The sequence below is a fragment of the Coregonus clupeaformis genome, unplaced genomic scaffold (genome assembly GCF_020615455.1).
Source record: "Coregonus clupeaformis isolate EN_2021a unplaced genomic scaffold, ASM2061545v1 scaf0101, whole genome shotgun sequence".
Classification (NCBI taxonomy): Eukaryota; Metazoa; Chordata; class Actinopteri; order Salmoniformes; family Salmonidae; genus Coregonus; species Coregonus clupeaformis.
The window spans coordinates 599,045-617,573 of record NW_025533556.1 but is presented as its reverse complement, the minus strand read 5'-3'; the positions used below and the strand labels follow the sequence as shown (position 1 = coordinate 617,573).

Here is an 18,529-nt window from a genome sequence, read left to right as displayed (position 1 = left end):
CGATTAAAATGATAGACTGATCATTTCTTTGTCAGTGGGCAAACGTACAAAATCAGCAGGGGATCAAATACTTTTTTCCCTCACTGTACACACATACATATATACATATATATATATATACATATATACACATACACATATACACATACATACACACACATACACACACATACACACACATATACATACATACATACATATATACATACAGTTGAAGTCGGAAGTTTACATACACTTAGGTTGGAGTCATTAAAACTTGTTTTTCAACCCCTCCACAAATTTCTTGTTAACAAACTATAGTTTGGCAAGTCGGTTAGGACATCTACTTTGTGCATGACACAAGTAATTTTTCCAACAATTGTTTACAGACAGATTATTTCACTTATAATTCACTGTATCACAATTCCAGTGGGTCAGAAGTTTACATACACTAAGTTGACTGTGCCTTTAAACAGCTTGGAAAATTCCAGAAAATGATGTAATGGCTTTAGAAGCTTCTGATAGGCTAATTGACATAATTTGAGTCAATTGGAGGTGTACATGTGGATGTATTTCAAGGCCTACCTTCAAAATCTGTGCAATTTCCAAATGTCTGAAGGTACCACGTTCATCTGCACAAACAATAGTACGCATATATAAACAGCATGGGACCACGCAGCCGTCATACCACTCAGGAAGGAGATGCGTTCTGTCTCCTAGAGATGAACGTACTTTGGTGCGAAAAGTGCAAATCAATCCCAGAACAACAGCAAAGGACCTTGTGAAGATGCTGGAGGAAACAGGTACAAAAGTATCTATATCCACAGTAAAATGAGTCCTATATCGACATAACCTGAAAGGCTGCTCAGCAAGGAAGAAGCCACTGCTCTAAAACCGCCATAAAAAAGCCAGACTACGGTTTGCAACTGCACATGGGGACAAAGATCGTACTTTTTGGAGAAATGTCCTCTGGTCTGATGAAACAAAAATAGAACTGTTTGGCTATAATGACCATCATTATGTTTGGAGGAAAAAGGGGGATGCTTGCAAGCCAAAGAACACCATCCCAACCGTGAAGCACGGGGGTGGCAGCATCATGCTGTGGGGGTGCTTTGCTGCAGGAGGGACTGGTGCACTTCACAAATTAGATGGCATCATGAGGAAGGAAGATTATGGGGATATATTGAAGCAACATCTCAAGACATCAGTCAGGAAGTTAAAGCTTGGTCGCAAATAGGTCTTCCAAATGGACAATGACACCAAGCATACTTCCAAAGTTGTGGGAAAATGGCTTAAGGACAACAAAGTCAAGGTATTGGAGTGGCCATCACAAAGCCCTTACCTCAATCCTATGGAACATTTTTGGGCATTACTGAAAAAGCGTGTACGAGCAAGGAGGCCTACAAACCTGACTCAGTAACACCAGCTCTGTCAGGAGGAATGGGCCAAAATTCACCCAACTTATTGTGGGAAGCTTGTGGAAGGCTACCCAAATCGTTTGACCCAAGTTAAACAATTTAAAGGAAATGCAACCAAATACTAATTGAGTGTATGTAAACTTCTGACCCACTGGGAATGTGATGAAAGAAATAAAAGCTAAAATAAATCATTCTCTCTACTATTATTCTGACATTTCACATTCTTAAAATAAAGTGGTGATCCTAACTGACCAAAGACAGGGATTTTTTACTAGGATTAAATGTCAGGAATTTTGAAAAACTGAGTTTAAATGTATTTGGCTAAGGTGTATGTTAACTTCCAACTTCAACTGTACATCCATACACACACACACATATCTTTTTTTAAATTATATTTCCCCTCGTTACTTTCCAACCCCACCACCCCTTCTCCAATTGGAGTAAACTAGTGAACAACTTACTCATTACCCTTAATCACTATTATAGTGCTGATGACTCAATCATCCCAACAGAGCTCTGTGTACAGAGTAAACTGGGCGTTGGAATATCAGACATACAGGCTGTAGTCTTTCCATCGGTACATCTTGTGTTTATGTTGCTGTTGGTAAAGCACTACAGCTTCTAACTACCTGACCACCTAGGAAACTCTATGAGCTGAGCAAGGTCCCACCTTGCCTAAATGGGGAAACTGGAAAATTCATATTAATAACGTTGCCTGTGCTATTCCAAATGTAGAAGTAAATGTAGTGGATAATGAATTAATGAAGACGCAATGAGAGGAAATGCTGAGTTAACCTGTGTGTTCGGAGGACAGAGGCACTGTACAGGGCGTACTGTGACATCACCTCACCTCCTCTCCTATAACATGGCCAAGGGCTCCCCATGGAAAACTCTCCCAGTGAGGAGATTCTGTGGAGCGCCTTTGGGGAATTCCTTCGTCACAGGGCCCATTCTGGCATCTTGTGAGGTCATCCTATTCCTTACTGGGAGATGAGCAGAGAGGACGAAGTTGTCTTGAGGCAAATCCCACGAGGAATGCACTGCAACAATCTCACAGGAATGCTATGCTGCTGTGGCTGAAAATGGGAATCCATCATGGGGCGCTCCGCCCTCCAGACAGAGCTAGGAAAATGTTGTCCAACTGGAGGCTCTCCATGCCACTACAGTAACACGTGGGTGTCCATTTGCTAATGTATTTATGTCATTATTGCAGTATTATTCCACACAAACACTTCAGCAGAGGAAATCATTGGAATAATACTAGGGAAAGCACAGTGGGGCTATAGCGTGTGACAGTAATCCATGAGTTCCCCCCTTCTCTAGAGGACTTACTATGATTACACTAAGCTTGAACTAGGTTTGGTTTCCCGTCAGCAGAAACAGAAGTTCAGTTGTTATATGAATCATGAACAGTATTTTTTGAAGGCAGATTAGGAGGTGTGTCTTATAAAACTAATTCAATGGGCCTCCCGAGTGGCGCAGCGGTCTAAGGCACTGCATCACAGTGTTGTGGTGTCACTACAGCCTGGGGTTCGATCCGACCATGACCGGGAGTCCAATAGGGCGGCGCACAATTGGCTCAGCGTTGTCCGGGTTAGGGGAGGGTTTGGCCGGGGAGGCTTTACTTGGCTCATCGCGCTCTAGCGACTCCTTGTGGTGGGCCGGACGCCTGCAGGCTGACTTCGGTCGTCAGTTGGACGGTGTTTCCTCCGACACATTGGTGCGGCTGGCTTCCGTGTTAAGCGAGCGGGTGTTAAGAAGCGCAGTTGGGCGGTTCATGTTTCGGAGGACACATGACTCGACCTTCATCTCTACATAAATAAAACTAATCCAAAGAACATCTGGGTATGGTTACTGTATTGATCAAATTGTTGCTTTTGAGTTTAAACACAGATTCTTAGTCATTTGTGAGTAAGAAATTCAATTTCTGTACCTGTCTCTTCTACTGTATTGGGCCTATCAATTTTTTGTCCTAATCATCCATTCACTGTGGTATTTAGGCTAATATATTAAAGGCCAAAGGAAATACTTCCAAGATGGTAATAAGCTTTGACTGGTAGGCTGGCTACACGTTAACACATAAGCCAGGTTTTCTCACAAGTTTATGTCTATAATTTATCAAGATCATTTCTGAATACTGTGGAGAACTGGCACGGCTTGTCAAAGACATTCCATTATTAGAAGGAAATAGTCATTTGTTTTCCTCATATCGTTGATAAGACAGTCCAGTCCTGTTTAGTTGACATTCTTCTTTTGAATTTCCTACATAAATTGCCTGGAGGCAATATGAATTGCTTCTATCCAGTCCCATTTCAATCTTACATGTCGTGTCTTTTCTGGAAGGACACAAAAATTGCAATAATAAACCTTGGAAAAATGAAAACAGAGGGGTTTTAGACCACGGAATGTCAAATTCCAGCCTAATCATAGATTAGATCTCTGGTTTGGTTAGAAATACAATCGTCATATGATGGAATACCTCAGAGTGAACATTTGCAATTTGAACACAGTCACGTAAACTTCAGACAGAAAAGGTCTGTCTCCCAAATGGCACTCTATTCCCTATATAGTGCACTACTAATGACCAGGACCCACAGAGATCTGGTCAAAAGTAGTGCACTATGTAGAGAATATGGTGCCATTTGGGACGCACTTTGGAAGTGGACATGGAGATAACTGGAATCCCACTGCACAGACAATTACTCCTTGGCAGAACGTTTAATACACTGATGTAGCTAGCTTGTATATACACTACCGTTCAAACGTTTGGGGTCACTTAGAAATGTCCTTGTTTTCGAAAGAAAATACATTTTTTTGTCCATTAAAACAACATCAAATTGATCAGAAATACAGTGTAGACATTGTTAATGTTGTAAATGGCTATTGTAGCTGGAAACAGCAGATTTTTTATGGAATATCTACATAGGCATACAGAGGCCCATTATCAGCAACCATCAGTCCTGTGTTCCAATGGCACGTTGTGTTTGCTAATCCAAGTTTATCATTTTAAAAGGGTAATTGATCATTAGAAAACCCTTTTGCAATTATGTTAGCACAGCTGAAAACTGTTGTGCTGATTAAAGAAGCAACTGGCCTTCTTGAGACTAGTTGAGTATCTGGAGCATATGCAATTGTGGGTTCGTTTACAGGCTCAAAATGGCCAGAAACAAATAAAAAAATTTCTGAAACTCGTCAGTCTATTCTTGTTCTGAGAAATGAAGGCTATTCCATGCGAGAAATTGCCAAGAAACTGAAGATGTCGTACAACGCTGTGTACTACTCCCTTCACAGAACAGCGCAAACTGGATCTAATCAGAATAGAAAGAGAAGTGGGAGGCCCCGGTGCACAACTGAGCAAGAAAACAAATGTGTCTAGTTTGAGAAACAGACGCCTCACAGGTCCTCAACTGGCAGCTTCATTAAATAGTACCCGCAAAACACCAGTCTCAACGTCAACAGTGAAGAGGTGACTCCGGGATGCTGACCTTCTAGGCAGAGTTGCAAAGAAAAAGCCATATCTCAGACTGGCCAATAAAAAGAAAATATTAAGATGGGCAAAAGAACACAGACACTGGACAGAAGAAGATTGGAAAAAAAGTGTTATGGACAGACAAATCAAAGTTTGAGGTGTTCGGATCACAAAGAAGAACATTTGTGAGACGCAGACCAAATGAAAAGATGCTGGAGGAGTTCTTGATGCCATCTGTCAAGCATGGTGGAGGCAATGTGATGGTCTGGGGGTGCTTTGGTGGTGGTAAAGTGGGAGATTTGTACAGGGTAAAAGGGATCTTGAAGAAGGAAGGCTATCACTCCATTTTGCAATGCCATGCCATACCGTGTGGACAGCGCTTGATTGGAGCCAATTTCCTCCTACAACAGGACAATGACCCAAAGCACAGCTCCAAACTATGCAATAACTATTTAGAAAGAAGCAGTCAGCTGGTATTCTGTCTATAATGGAGTGGCCAGCACAGTCACTGGATCTCAACCCTATTGAGCTGTTGTGGGAGCAGCTTGACCGTATGGTACGTAAGAAGTGCCCATCAAGCCAATCCAACTTGTGGGAGGTGCTTCAGGAAGCATGGGGTGAAATCTCTTCAGATTACCTCAACAAATTGACAAGTAGAATGCCAAAGGTCTGCAAGGCTGTAATTGCTGCAAATGTAGGATTCATTGATGAAAGCAAAGTTTGAAGGACACAATTATTATTTATATTAAAAATCATTATTTCTAACATTGTCAATGACTACGTTTCCTATGTGTTTTGCTATATTTCCTATTCAAACTCATTTAATGTATGTTTTCATGGAAAACAAGGAAATGTCTAAGTGACCCCAAACATTTGAACGGTAGTGTATATATATATTTGTTTTTGGAATGGGAACAATAAGGTAGTTTTTTTAACCACAACACCCTCCCCCGTACAGGTCATGGGAAAGTTAGTAACATGGTCAGGTCTGCCACATCCCATAGTGAAGTACATATCTGCCGGGTACTTTATTTACACTGAATGTGGAATCCTTTCCATTACGTCACCAGCTCTTGACCTCTGACCCTAGCTAACTGCTGCCTGTCACTCCAACATAAGCACCCTGTCACTTATTCCAAATTGGACTTGCGGACAGTGGAATCTCTAAGTCATGATCCCATTGGATATACTGTACATACTGTACCTATACCTGTCCTCAAGGGGGTACAGACACTAAAGGGGAAAATTGCTGTGCTATTGTCTGCACCCAATGTGGAATGTTGAATTTGGAATACTTGCCATGCCTAAGCTTGAGTTTCAGACCCCTTTTAGCCACCATGGAAAACCAGAAAGCATGACATTAAAGGTTAACAGACCTGAAAGTATTTACCTATGCGCAATTGAGTGAGGAATGTCTTTGGGGAAAAGGTGTACACCAGCAGGCGCTGGCTGAGGAGAGAGAGAGAGAGAGAGAGAGAGAGAGAGAGAGAGAGAGAGAGAGAGAGAGAGAGAGAGAGAGAGATCCAGGACAACAGCCTAAGACAGGGAATCTGATGCTAATATACAGCTAAGTTTTACCTCACACAGAGTGGTTTATTAAACACTGCCCTGTGGAGGGGAGTTCAGGTCATCCAGACACCCAACAATTGAAAGCCACACCACACTGTTATTGGTCCAGGAAATCGAGCACACAGTCAAATACGGATTCGCGATAAGCTGCTACTATTTTGACACGACGGGGTTAAGGAACTGGCAACCTCTGCTTGGCCACGAATGAATCTCTGTTGACAGACAGGGTACATTACCATGCCACACACTGTCCAGAGAGAACTTTTTCAGACAGTACAGCCCCTGATGTGCTGCTGCAGTACTGTGTGCTCAGAGCACGTTGGAAAAAATGGGAAAGACAAGCTGCTAGTGAAGATTCCCATATAAGGCCACGCTTCCTCCCAGTCGGTGTGTGCATGCAGTAATAGTATGTCTGGGGCAGCCGCGCATTCCTCCAGCTCTAAGTTCTCTCTGGGAGTTTTTCATTTCCGATTCGGTGGCTGGTGAGGAGCAGGGCTGCCTTTCATAAGATTGAGGTGGAGAGTCTGGTGCTTGTGTGATCCTTTTATCAAAAATATACAAACCCTAGAGTCTAGCCACTTTCCTGCAATCCTCAAGTCTGCTCAGTGTCTAGAGCCTGATGGAGCAAAATACGATCCCACACCTGGAATGTGAAACACCTTTGCTTTAAAGTCCATGGACTAAACTTTATTATTGAGGTGAAAGCACATGGCTATAAAAAGGTATGTGATTGAAACCAACAAATAGAACTTATGAGAAAGAGTCTGTAAACTAGACAATTTATACAAACTCCCATTTAAGGTTGATTAAATCCCAATACCCCTTACTTATTAGACTTATGAAGGATATTGCATAATCTAATATAATATACACTGAGTAAACAAAACAAAACATTAAGGACACCTGCTCTTCCATGACATAGACTGATCAGGTGAATCCAGGTGAAAGCTATGATCCCTTATTGATGTCACTTGTTAAATCCACTTCAATCAGTGTAGATGAAGGGGGTGAGTCAGGTTAAAGAAGGACTTTTAAGCCTTGAGACAATTGAGACATGGATTGTGTATGTGTGCCATTCAGAGGGTGAATGGGCAAGACAAAATATTTAAAAGCCTTTGAATGGGGTATGGTAGTAGGTGCCAGGCACACCAGTTTGTGTCAAGAAATTCAATATTAGGAAGGTGTTACTAATGTTTGGTATACTCAGTGTATATATAAAGGTTAAATAAAAAATTACAAATAAAAATGTTGTTTTCTTTCAAATAAAAAACACCCCTGAAGGTGTACAGGGGTTTTATAACGGTACCGTTTTGTAACGGTGACTAAATCCAGCCCTGAACTACACTACAGCTCATCCTTTCACAATAAAGTACACTTGTAAGAATAGGTATTGAAAGTATTTGAAGTCACTAGTGAAGAATCCATGTGTGATGAGCTAAGACAACAGTAAGGCAGCTATTCCCAATAACAGGGGAGGTTTACAGTTTCTCTACAGGATAGAACACAACCACCGATTACACATAAAAAGGAAAGTTGAGGGATAGTGTTAAGACTGCACTTTTATTTTGATATGTGACAGCACTTTGGTTTCAGACAGGAGGAATGCTGGATGTCGGGGGGTGGGGGGGGAGTCTAGAGAGAGGGGGGCAGGAAACTAGGAAAGAATGCCAAGAATGTCCATGTTTGTCCAGGACTCCATTCAGCCATTTGCACGTCACGGCAGCCCTGGGTGTATAAATGCAGGGAGAGCTCCTAGCTTCAGACACAGAACAACTCCTGCTCCAAGAGAGAGCAACAGCTATACTACTGAAGCTAAACTCTAGCTTTAACCAAGAGAGCTACGAGAACTTAACAGAGAAAAGAACCAGAACGAGAAATTCCTTACAAGATCTACTCAATCCGACGGCAAGCTCCCTGACTACTCGCAAGAGACTAAGGAAGACTTTTGAAGAACCTAAAGACTTATTTTTGTCTAAGATACACAGAGAAAAACGAAGAAAAGCAAAATGTCTGCTGGAATGAACATGAGACTGATTTCTTTCTTCTGCCTCACTCTCTCCTACCTGGTAAGTCAAAAACCATTTTACTGAGACTGTCAAGTAATATGGGAACTGTATTGCTGTGTCTATGCACCATTTCCAGAAAGACCGCAATAAGGTGTCAGCATGTCTAGTCCATTACTTCAGCAGTTGAAATGTAAATAGATATATTGTTAACACAGTTATATAAGGCTGTATATGCTCTAGCTCTTGGTGTACTGTAACGTTAGTAGTTCTGACCATGTGCTCAGGGTCTAACAGAGCTCCTATCTCTTTGCCCCTCAGGCTGTGGCTCAGGAGTGCAGTGGGCAGTGTAGTTGTCCCGATGTGGCCCCCCAGTGCCCTCCTGGTGTGAGCCTGGTGCCCGACGCCTGCGCCTGCTGCAGGGTGTGTGCCAAACAGATGGGCGAGTTCTGCACAGAGAGGGACGTGTGCGACCCCCACAAAGGACTCTTCTGTGACTTTGGCTCCCCCATCAACCGCCGCATAGGAGTCTGTACAGGTGAGTCCCTCTAAACAGGCTCCTTTGTAGTTCTAGTACAATGACTCTTTGATATTTTTCCTCTGCTGATGTTTGTGTGACTGGAGATGTGACGTTCTCTTCTTATCCTCCGCCTCCCACAGCTAAGGGTGGCGCCACCTGTGTGATCGGAGGGATGGTGTACAGGAGTGGAGAGTCCTTCCAAAGCAGCTGTAAATACCAGTGCACGTGCCTGGACGGTGCCGTGGGCTGTGTGCCCCTGTGCAGCATGGACATCCGCCTGCCCAGCCCTGACTGCCCCATGCCCCGCCGCGTCAAAGTGTCCGGGAAGTGCTGCGAGGAGTGGGTGTGCGATGCCCCCCAACACACAAACAGCTTTGTGGGCTCTGTTCTCGCTGGTGAGTCTCAGTCTTAGACACTTGGACATAAAGCTACATTGTAGTGATATAATCTGGTCAGCTTTTGAATGTGGGGATAAAGAGTCTAACGCCACCTCTCCTTCTCTGCCTGCAGCTTACAGAGAGGAGGAGACCTACGGGCCTGACCCCTCCATGATGAGGGAGAATTGCCTGGTCCAGACCACTGAGTGGAGTGCCTGCTCTAAGACCTGCGGCCTGGGCATCTCTACCAGAGTCACCAATGACAACCGCGAGTGCCGCCTGGAGAAACAGTCCCGCCTGTGCATGGTCAGGCCCTGCGAGTCCCACATGGAGCAAAGCATTAGGGTAAACACATCCTTGAACCACTACCCAAATTAGCCTACCCATTCACTAGAATATAAACACTTCCTCAAATCAAGAAGGAAGGAATGGTCACTAATGTTTGTCTTTCGATTTGCTTTGCTCTTACAGAAAGGAAAGAAATGCATCCGCACTCCAAGAGTGTCCAAGCCCATGAAGTTTGAGATCTCTGGCTGCACCACCACCAAGTCCTACCGCCCCAAGTTCTGCGGAGTGTGCACCGATGGTCGCTGCTGCACCCCCCACAGAACCACCACCCTGCCCATGGAGTTCAAATGCCCCGACGGTCAGGTCATGAAGAAGCAGATGATGTTCATCAAGACCTGTGCATGCCACTACAACTGCCCCAGCGAGAACGACATCTTTGAGTCCATGTACTACAAGAAGATGCTTGGAGACATGGCATAAACCATTACATCACCAAAGAGCAAAAAACAACCAATGAGTCTTAACTTGAATCCAACAGATATCCATCTCATCTCGCAGCACAAAATGTGTTTTTCTTTTGATTTGTTATTTTCTTATTTGACTATTTTGTATTTTGTACAAGGACAGAAATCTATATGCATATATTCAATGTATATATGTATGAGTGTATTGATGGATGTTTAGGGCCACTTGCCCTAAAGAGGGGGGAAAGACAGGGGGCTGCTCTGCGGCCCCAAGAAAAATACTGCACTATAGTTCTACTATGTGACAACCTATGTTGTTGTCACAAATTGGCTGATGCCATGTTCCCCTCCCCCTAAACTGAGGTGGAGATCCAACTAACTGGGCCGTTTCCAACCTCGGAGCACTTGCAGTAACGAAGAGTGAAGACTTTTAACCCCGGTAGGGAAACTGAAATCCTTTACCCACCAGAGTGCTAGTTGAATGTGGCCTTGTGTATAGTTCACTGTTTGCAGAGCCTAACTGTTGCAGTGTTAATGACAGGTCATGGTTTATCCCATGCTGAAAAACAGCCGTCCTCCCAGACAAGGAGCGTAGTGTGCATGCTTTGAGGGTTTGCCACAGCACTGAGAAAAGAGGTGTTTGACTTTGACTGACTGATTCAGGTTGCAAGGAAGGAATCTGTATTTTGTCAAAAAAAAGACTGGATGCTTTGTAGCTTCATTCCTTTTTGAGATATTATTGATGCTGTAAATATTGTACATATTGTTGTACAGTTGTTAATTTAAAGTTGAAAAAAAACGTTTGTCTTTTGTTTTTCTCTTGCTTCAATATGTTTATTGATAGCTTATTTGCTGGGTTTGACTGTTCCTGTGACAGTTTTGTGTACTATTTTATTGAGAAGTGTGACAAAAAAGTTACATGTTTTTACTTTTGTAGTTTGGAATAAAATATTATATTTTTTATATAAAACATAATGCCTTCCTCCCTTCCTTTGCTCCACTCTTTCAGTGTGTTATTCCAGCTGAGATTTAAAAGGTAGCCTACCCTACAGAACTTTTCCCCTCATCATACCCAAATGATGTCCCAAACTTTGACATATGACTTCAACCACTAATAAGTTATAGCATTTTTACACAGCAGTTACGTGTTCACACTTTCTGTTCAACAACAGCAGTCAGACCACTGAAATTCCACTCATTGGATTGTGTGTGGTCCAGGTCCATGCTTTGTCAGACCACCCAGTCTCTAAGCCTAAGGTGTAGTCTATGTTTCACTTTTTAGCCACAACACCAGCAGCAGACTGCCGGCTCATCCGACATGTTTTTCTAAAGTTCTCTATTCTCTGCCCTGTGATGCATGGAGGGAGCAGCAGGCTGCCTGTTCTGTTACACACTAACCAGACAGCAGACTGAGGAAACTGACTCTGGCAGTGTCTGAGGAAAGGAGCAGTCTCAGGCTGTGTCTACATAGGCAGACCAATTCTGATCTTTTGCCCAATTATTGGAAAAAGAGCTGATTTTCGTAACATTGCAAAAATCTGAAACCTTTTGTCCAAGGATTATGCAGAAAAGCTAATCCATGCTTTTAACACGTCTAGATTAGACTACTGCAATGCTCTACTCGATTAGACTACTGCAATGCTCTACTCGAATTAGACTACTGCAATGCTCTACTCGATTAGACTACTGCAATGCTCTACTCGAATTAGACTACTGCAATGCTCTACTCGATTAGACTACTGCAATGCTCTACTCGATTAGACTACTGCAATGCTCTACTCGATTAGACTACTGCAATGCTCTACTCGAATTAGACTACTGCAATGCTCTACTCAATTAGACTACTGCAATGCTCTACTCGATTAGACTACTGCAATGCTCTACTCGAATTAGACTACTGCAATGCTCTACTCGATTAGACTACTGCAATGCTCTACTCTCCTGCTACCCGGATGAAGTACTAAATAAACTTTAGTTAGGTGACAAGACGCAGGCCTCCTTATTGTCCCTAGAATTTCTAAGCAAACAGCTGGAGGCAGGGCTTTCTCCTATAGAGCTCAATATTTATGGAATGGTCTTTTTTATTTCACCTTTATTTAACCAGGTAAGCCAGTTGAGAACAAGTTCTCATTTACAACTGCGACATGGCCAAGATAAAGCAAAGCAGTGCGATAAAAACAACAACACAGAGTTACATATGGGGTAAAACAAAACATAAAGTCAAAAATACAACAGAAAATAGAAAATATATAAACAGTGTGTGCAAATGTAGCAAGTTATGGAGGTAAGGCAATAAATAGGCCTTAGTGCAAAATAATTACAATTAGTATTAACACTGGAATGATAGATGTGCAAGAGATTATGTTTAAATAGAGATACTGGGGTGCAAATGAGCAAAATAAATAACAATATGGGGATGAGGTAGTTGGGTGGGATAATTTCAGATGGGGCTGTGTACAGGTGCAGTGATCGGTAAGGTGCTCTGACAACTGATGCTTAAAGTTAGTGAGGGAGATAAGAGTCTCCAGCTTCAGAGATTTTTGCCAGTCATTGGCAGCAGAGAACTGGAAGGAATGGCGGCAAAAGGAGGTGTTGGCTTTGGGGATGACCAGTGAGATATACCTGCTGGAGCGCATACTACGGGTGGGTGTTGCTATGGTGACCAATGAGCTAAGATAAGACAGGGATTTGCCTAGCAGTGATTTATAGATGGCCTGGAGCCAGTGGGTTTGGTGACGAATATTAAGTGAGGGCCAGCCAACAAGAGCGTACAGGTCACAATGGTGGGTAGTGTATGGGGCTTTGGAGACAAAACGGATGGCACTGTGATAGACCATCCAATTTGCTGAGTAGAGTGTTGGAGGCTATTTTGTAAATGACATCGCCGAAGTCAAGGATCGGTAGGATAGTCAGTTTTACGAGGGCATGTTTGGCAGCATGAGTGAAGGAGGCTTTGTTGCGAAATAGGAAGCCGATTCTGGATTTAACTTTGGATTGGAGATGCTTAATGTGAGTCTGGAAGGAGAGTTTACGGTCTAACCAGACACCTAGGTATTTGTAGTTGTCCACATACTCTAGGTCAGACCCGTCGAGCGTAGTGATTCTAGTCGGGTGGGCGGGTGCCAGCAGCGTTCGATTGAAGAGAATGCATTTAGTTTTACTTGTGTTTAAGAGCAGTTGGAGGCTACGGAAGGAGTGTTGTATGGCATTGAAGCTCGTTTGGAGGTTTGTTAACACAGTGTCCAATGAAGGGCCAGATGTATACAAAATGGTGTCGTCTGCGTAGAGGTGGATCTGAGAATCACCAGCAGCAAGAGAGACATCATTGATGTACACAGAGAAAAGAGACAGCCCGAGAATTGAACCCTGTGGCACCCCCATTGAGACTGCCATAGGTCCAGACAACAGGCCCTCCGATTTGACACATTGAACTCTATCTGAGAAGTAGTTGGTGAACCAGGCGAGGCAGTCATTTGAGAAACCAAGGCTATTTAGTCTGCCAATAAGAATGCGGTGGTTGACAGAGTCGAAAGCCTTGGCCAGGTCGATGAAGACGGCTGCACAGTACTGTCTATTATCGATCGTGGTTATAATATCGTTTAGGACCTTGAGCGTGGCTGAGGTGCACCCATGACCAGCTCGGAAACCGGATTGCATAGCGGAGAAGGTACGGTGTGATTCGAAATGGTTGGTGATCTGTTTGTTAACTTGGCTTTCAAAAACTTTCGAAAGGCAGGGCAGGATGGATATAGGTCTGTAACAGTTTGGATCTAGAATGTCACTTCCTTTGAAGAGGGGGATGACCGCGGCAGCTTTCCAATCTCTGGGGATCTCAGACGTTACGAAAGAGAGTTTGAACAGGCTAGTAATAGGGGTTGCAACAATTTCGGCGGCTAATTTTAGAAAGAAAGGGTCCAGATTGTCTAGCCCAGATGATTTGTAGGGGTACAGATTTTGCAGCACTTTCAGAACATCAGCTGTCTGAATTTGTGTGAAGGAGAAGCGGGAGGGGCATGGGCAAGTTGCAGCTGAGGGTGCAGAGCTGGTGACCGGGGTAGTGGTAGCCAGGTGGAAAGCATGGCCAGCCGTAGCAAAATGCTTGTTGAAATTCTCGATTATTGTAGATTTATCGGTGGTGATAGTGTTTCCTAGCCTCAGTGCAGTGGGCAGCTGGGAGGAGGTGCTCTTATTCTCCATGGACTTTACAGTGTCCCAAAACTTTTTGGAGTTAGTGCTACAGGATGCAAATTTCTGTTTGAAAAAGCTAGCCTTTGCTTTCCTAACTGCTTGTGTATATTGGTTCCTAACTTCCCTGAAAAGTTGCATATCGCGGGGGCTATTCGATGCTAATGCAGTACGCCACAGGATGTTTTTGTGCTGGTCAAGGGCAGTCAAGTCTGAGGAGAACCAGGGGCTATATCTGTTCTTAGTTCTGCATTTTTTGAATGGGGCATGCTTATTTAAGATTGAGAGGAAAGCACTATCCATGTGAGAGACGCAGACTCAGTCTCGACCTTTAAGTCTTTACTGAAGACTCATCTCTTCAGTAGGTCCTATGATTGAGTGTAGTCTGGCCCAGGGGTGCGAAGGTGAACGGCAAGACACTGGAGTGATGAACCGCCCTTGCTGTCTCTGCCTGGCCAGCTCCCCTCTCTCCACTGGGATTCTCTGCCTCTGACCCTATTGCAGGGGCTGAGTCACTGGCTTACTAGTGCTTTTCCATGCCTTCCCTAGGAGTGGTGCGTCACGTCGTGCCAGGCTTTTTCCGCTGTACTCGACTTGAGTGGGTTGAGTCACTGACATGATCTTACTGTCCGGTTTTGCGCCCCCTCGGGCTCGTGCGGTGGAGGACATCTTTGTGGGCTACACTCAGCCTTGTCTCAGGGTAGTAAGTTGGTGGTCTGTTGATATCCCTCTATTGGTGTGGGGGCTGTGCTTTGGCAAAGTAGGTGGGGTTATATCCTGCCTGGTTGGCCCTGTCCGGGGGTATTGTCAGACAGGGCCACAGTGTCTCCCGACCCCCCCTGTCTACGGCCTCCAGTATCTATGCTGCAATAGTCTATGTGCCGGGGGGCTAGGGTCAGTCTGTCCTATCTGGTGAAATTCTCCTGTCTTATCTGGTTTTCTGTGTGAACTTAAGTATGCTCCCTCTAATTCTCCCATCTGTGTGAACTTAAGTATGCTCCCTCTACTTCTCCCATTTCTCTCTCGCTCTCTCTCTCTCTCTCTCTCTCTCTCTCTCTCTCTCTCTCTCTCTCTCTCTCTCTCTCTCTCTCTCTCTCTCTCTCTCTCACTCTCTCGGAGGACCTGAACCCTAGGACCATGCCTCAGGACTACCTGGCCTGATGACTCCTGGCTGTCCCCAGTCCACCTGGTTGTGCTGCTGATACAGTTTCTGCTGTTTTGCCTGTGGCAATGGAACCCTGACCTGTTCACCGGACGTGCTACCTTGTCCCGGACCTGCTGTTTTCGACCCTCTCTCTCTCTTTCTCTCTCTCTCTCTCCCTCTCTCTCTCTCTCTCTCTCTCTCTCTCTCTCTCTACTGCACCTGCTGTCTCAACCTATGAAAGCCAACTGACATTTACTCCTGAGGTGCTGACCTTTTGCACCCTCTATTTGACACTGCTGGTCATCTATGAACGTTTGATCATCTTGAAGAACGATCTGGCCATGTACTCTTATAATCTCCATCCAGCACAGCCAGAAGAGGACTGGCCAGCCTGGTTCCTCTCTAGGTTTCTTCCTAGGTTCCTGCCTTTCTAGGGAGTTTTTCCTAGCCACCGTGCTTCTACATCTGCATTGCTTGCTGTTTGGGGTTTTAGGCTGGGTTTCTGTATAAGCACTTTGTGACATCTACTGATGTAAAAAGGGCTTTATAAATCAATTTGATTTGATTTGATTAATTAGTGGAAAAATATCAGAATTGGTCTGCCTGTGTAAAAGCAGCCTTACTGGCAGCCTTCCCACTGGGCACAAACTGGTTAAATCAGCGTTGTTTCAACATAATTTATCTACGTATTGTGATGTGGAATCTATGTGGAAAATTGATTGGATTTGCAAAAAGTTGTTTTGTGGGTGAAAATTCAACCACAGAATTATTATTATTTTTTAAAGTCATTTAGCAGACGCTCTTATCCAGAGCGACTTACAGTTAGTGAGTGCATACATTATTACATTTTTCATACTGGCCCCCCGTGGGAATCGAACCCACAACCCTGGCGTTGCAAACGCCATGCTCTACCAACTGAGCTACATCCCTGCCGGCCATTCCCTCCCCTACCCTGGACGACACTGGGCCAATTGTGCGCTGCCCCATGGGTCTCCCGGTTGCAGCCGGCTACGACAGAGCCTGTATTCGAACCAGGATCTCTAGTGGCACAGCTAGCACTGCGATGCAGTGCCTTAGACCACTGTGTCACTCGGAAGGCTATGTCGTCATGGTAACCAATTTTCAACACAGACAACCCTTGTATAAAATATGTTACATTTGTACCTTTGAAACAATGTCAGATCTTCAACGTTATATCCACTATCAGAAAGGGAAAAAAACTATAGGCTAGGCAGCACCTCCTACTGGAGCCATGGTCTATCCATTTGGTCTCCCATCTTGGGTTTTAACCAAGCTCTGCTTAGCTTTGAAATTTGTCACTGGCTCCTACAAATGTGCTATCATGAGAATTCATTCCAAAGGGTAGGTTTAACAGAGCAGATGAAATGTTACCATACTTTATGTCATTTATCATCAATGATGCTATTTAGGCCTATATAGCATTTGCGAAGTCATCAACAGCTTTTTTTCAATTCAACCCAGGATTCAACTAAAAATAGACAATACATATAAGCCTAGCTGTTTCAAGCTTTGATTGATGTCAAATTTAATCTTCATGTTTATAATGAATATGTTGGATTCACGTCTCCATTTCAACCAACAATATAAATTAAAGAATTGGGCTAAATCAAATAAAAATTTATTTAAAGTGCATTTAAAGTTTGCTTTGATTTGATTTAGCACAGTGATAACATATTAAATTGTTGTATAAATACAAAATATCTCACATTGTATTCCCATTTGAACTTTGTTGTGCTTTTAAATGGTTGAAAGTGCGTTGAGATGACATCTAAAACCAAACTCTGACATTGTTTTTCAATTTGAATTTGGTTGTGCTTTTAGATGGTTGAAAGCATAGGGATAACACATTGGGAATTCAACAAACTTCTGGCTGTCTTTTTGAGTGGGTGAATAAAGGTTGAAACCTCATTGATCAACCTCTCAAACAAAAATTACCCACATTTCCACGTTGAAGTGACGTGGTGTGCCCAGTAGGTTGTGCTTTAACACTCACTATCAGTGTCCCGCCACTGGGAAAACTCACATCACACTGAACTGGGCCTGGGTAAACATCAAAGACAACACAGACACCTATGATGGTGATCGGCAAACGGGACTTACCTCATACCAAAGGATAAGCCACAAAAATATTTACAGTAATTGGCTGATTAACACAGTGGAAATACTTTTCCTGTCACTGATTAGCAGGGTCTTTGGTTGTTTTCCAGAAGAAATGAAAGAGCCATTGGGTCTAAAACCTGTAAATCCCCCTCAGACTTTCCACAAAGGGCTCTTTTCATCTACCTATTGGCTTTTTTCAACAACAAAAGAATCTTGACTGAATTTAGCCTTAGTCTGGCTCGTGTTGTTGTTGGGGGGTGACTAGAGTGTTAGACAATCATATCAACAATATAGTGTGATTTGTTTTATCAATGGTATTGAGAAGGCTTTAACTTTGAGAACATAGGCCGTAGGCTAGTTAGATTATCAGATATCACATGTGGAAGACAAAAAAAAATTATCAGGCCAGATGTAAACTCAAAAGTAAGCAAAAGTACCCAAATCCCTTTAACAGTACCTCATGATTTGAACAAAGTGCTTCACCTGTAGTAAATGTTTTCCCTCCAGAATGCTCTCCCTTGTAGCTCTCTAAACTCTCATGCATTTTAGACTTCCTACATTGTCCCTCAATGCTGGGTTTAGAATGAACCTGTACTGCCCCCCAGTGTCTATTCAATGACCTGGGGTATTCACTAAGACATGCAACGTTTTTTAGTCCCAAATGAACCACTACAAGCATTTAGGAACAAAAACATTGGATGGCCTTATTGAACAATTAAATTAAATTAGGTTACCCACAGAAGCAGGCCAACCTATGCAAAATGCACAAATACAGAAGGGTCATACGCTTTAAATGGTTATCACTGTATAATTGAGATTATTGAATAGGTTATCTTCTATACAATCTATAAATGATCTATACCATGTCATGAGTCCTTGGGAGCCCAGTGGCTGCTCTTACTGATATACATATCTTATTTTGTCCATTGAAAGTGGTCTAAAGCCTCTTAGTTTACAATTCAGTGACGGGTCTGTTTTGTAGGTCTGAGTTA

The 18,529-nt window shown here is 43.4% G+C and overlaps 1 protein-coding gene across 1 annotated transcript; it reads left to right on the top strand.

Moving 5' to 3' along the window:
- The first annotated feature begins 8,192 nt into the window (after nt 1–8,192).
- Nucleotides 8,193–10,890, top strand: LOC121552959 (CCN family member 2-like). The gene is made up of 5 exons (XM_041866076.2): nt 8,193–8,501; nt 8,760–8,976; nt 9,099–9,353; nt 9,469–9,680; nt 9,807–10,890. Exons 1-5 carry the CDS (start codon nt 8,442–8,444, stop codon nt 10,101–10,103), a joined length of 1,041 nt encoding a protein of 346 aa, XP_041722010.1. The 5' UTR covers nt 8,193–8,441; the 3' UTR covers nt 10,104–10,890.
- Nucleotides 10,891–18,529: the final 7,639 nt, after the last annotated feature.

What these genes read in the sequence shown, in the direction of transcription:
- LOC121552959 (XM_041866076.2), top strand. Translation starts at nt 8,442, where the DNA reads ATGTCTGCTGGAATGAACATGAGACTGATTTCTTTCTTCTGCCTCACT. An exon ending in GCCTCACTCTCTCCTACCTG is followed by an intron (nt 8,502 to 8,759) that starts GTAAGTCAAAAA and finishes TTTGCCCCTCAG; the next exon opens with GCTGTGGCTCAGGAGTGCAG. An exon ending in TGTGGGCTCTGTTCTCGCTG is followed by an intron (nt 9,354 to 9,468) that starts GTGAGTCTCAGT and finishes CTCTGCCTGCAG; the next exon opens with CTTACAGAGAGGAGGAGACC.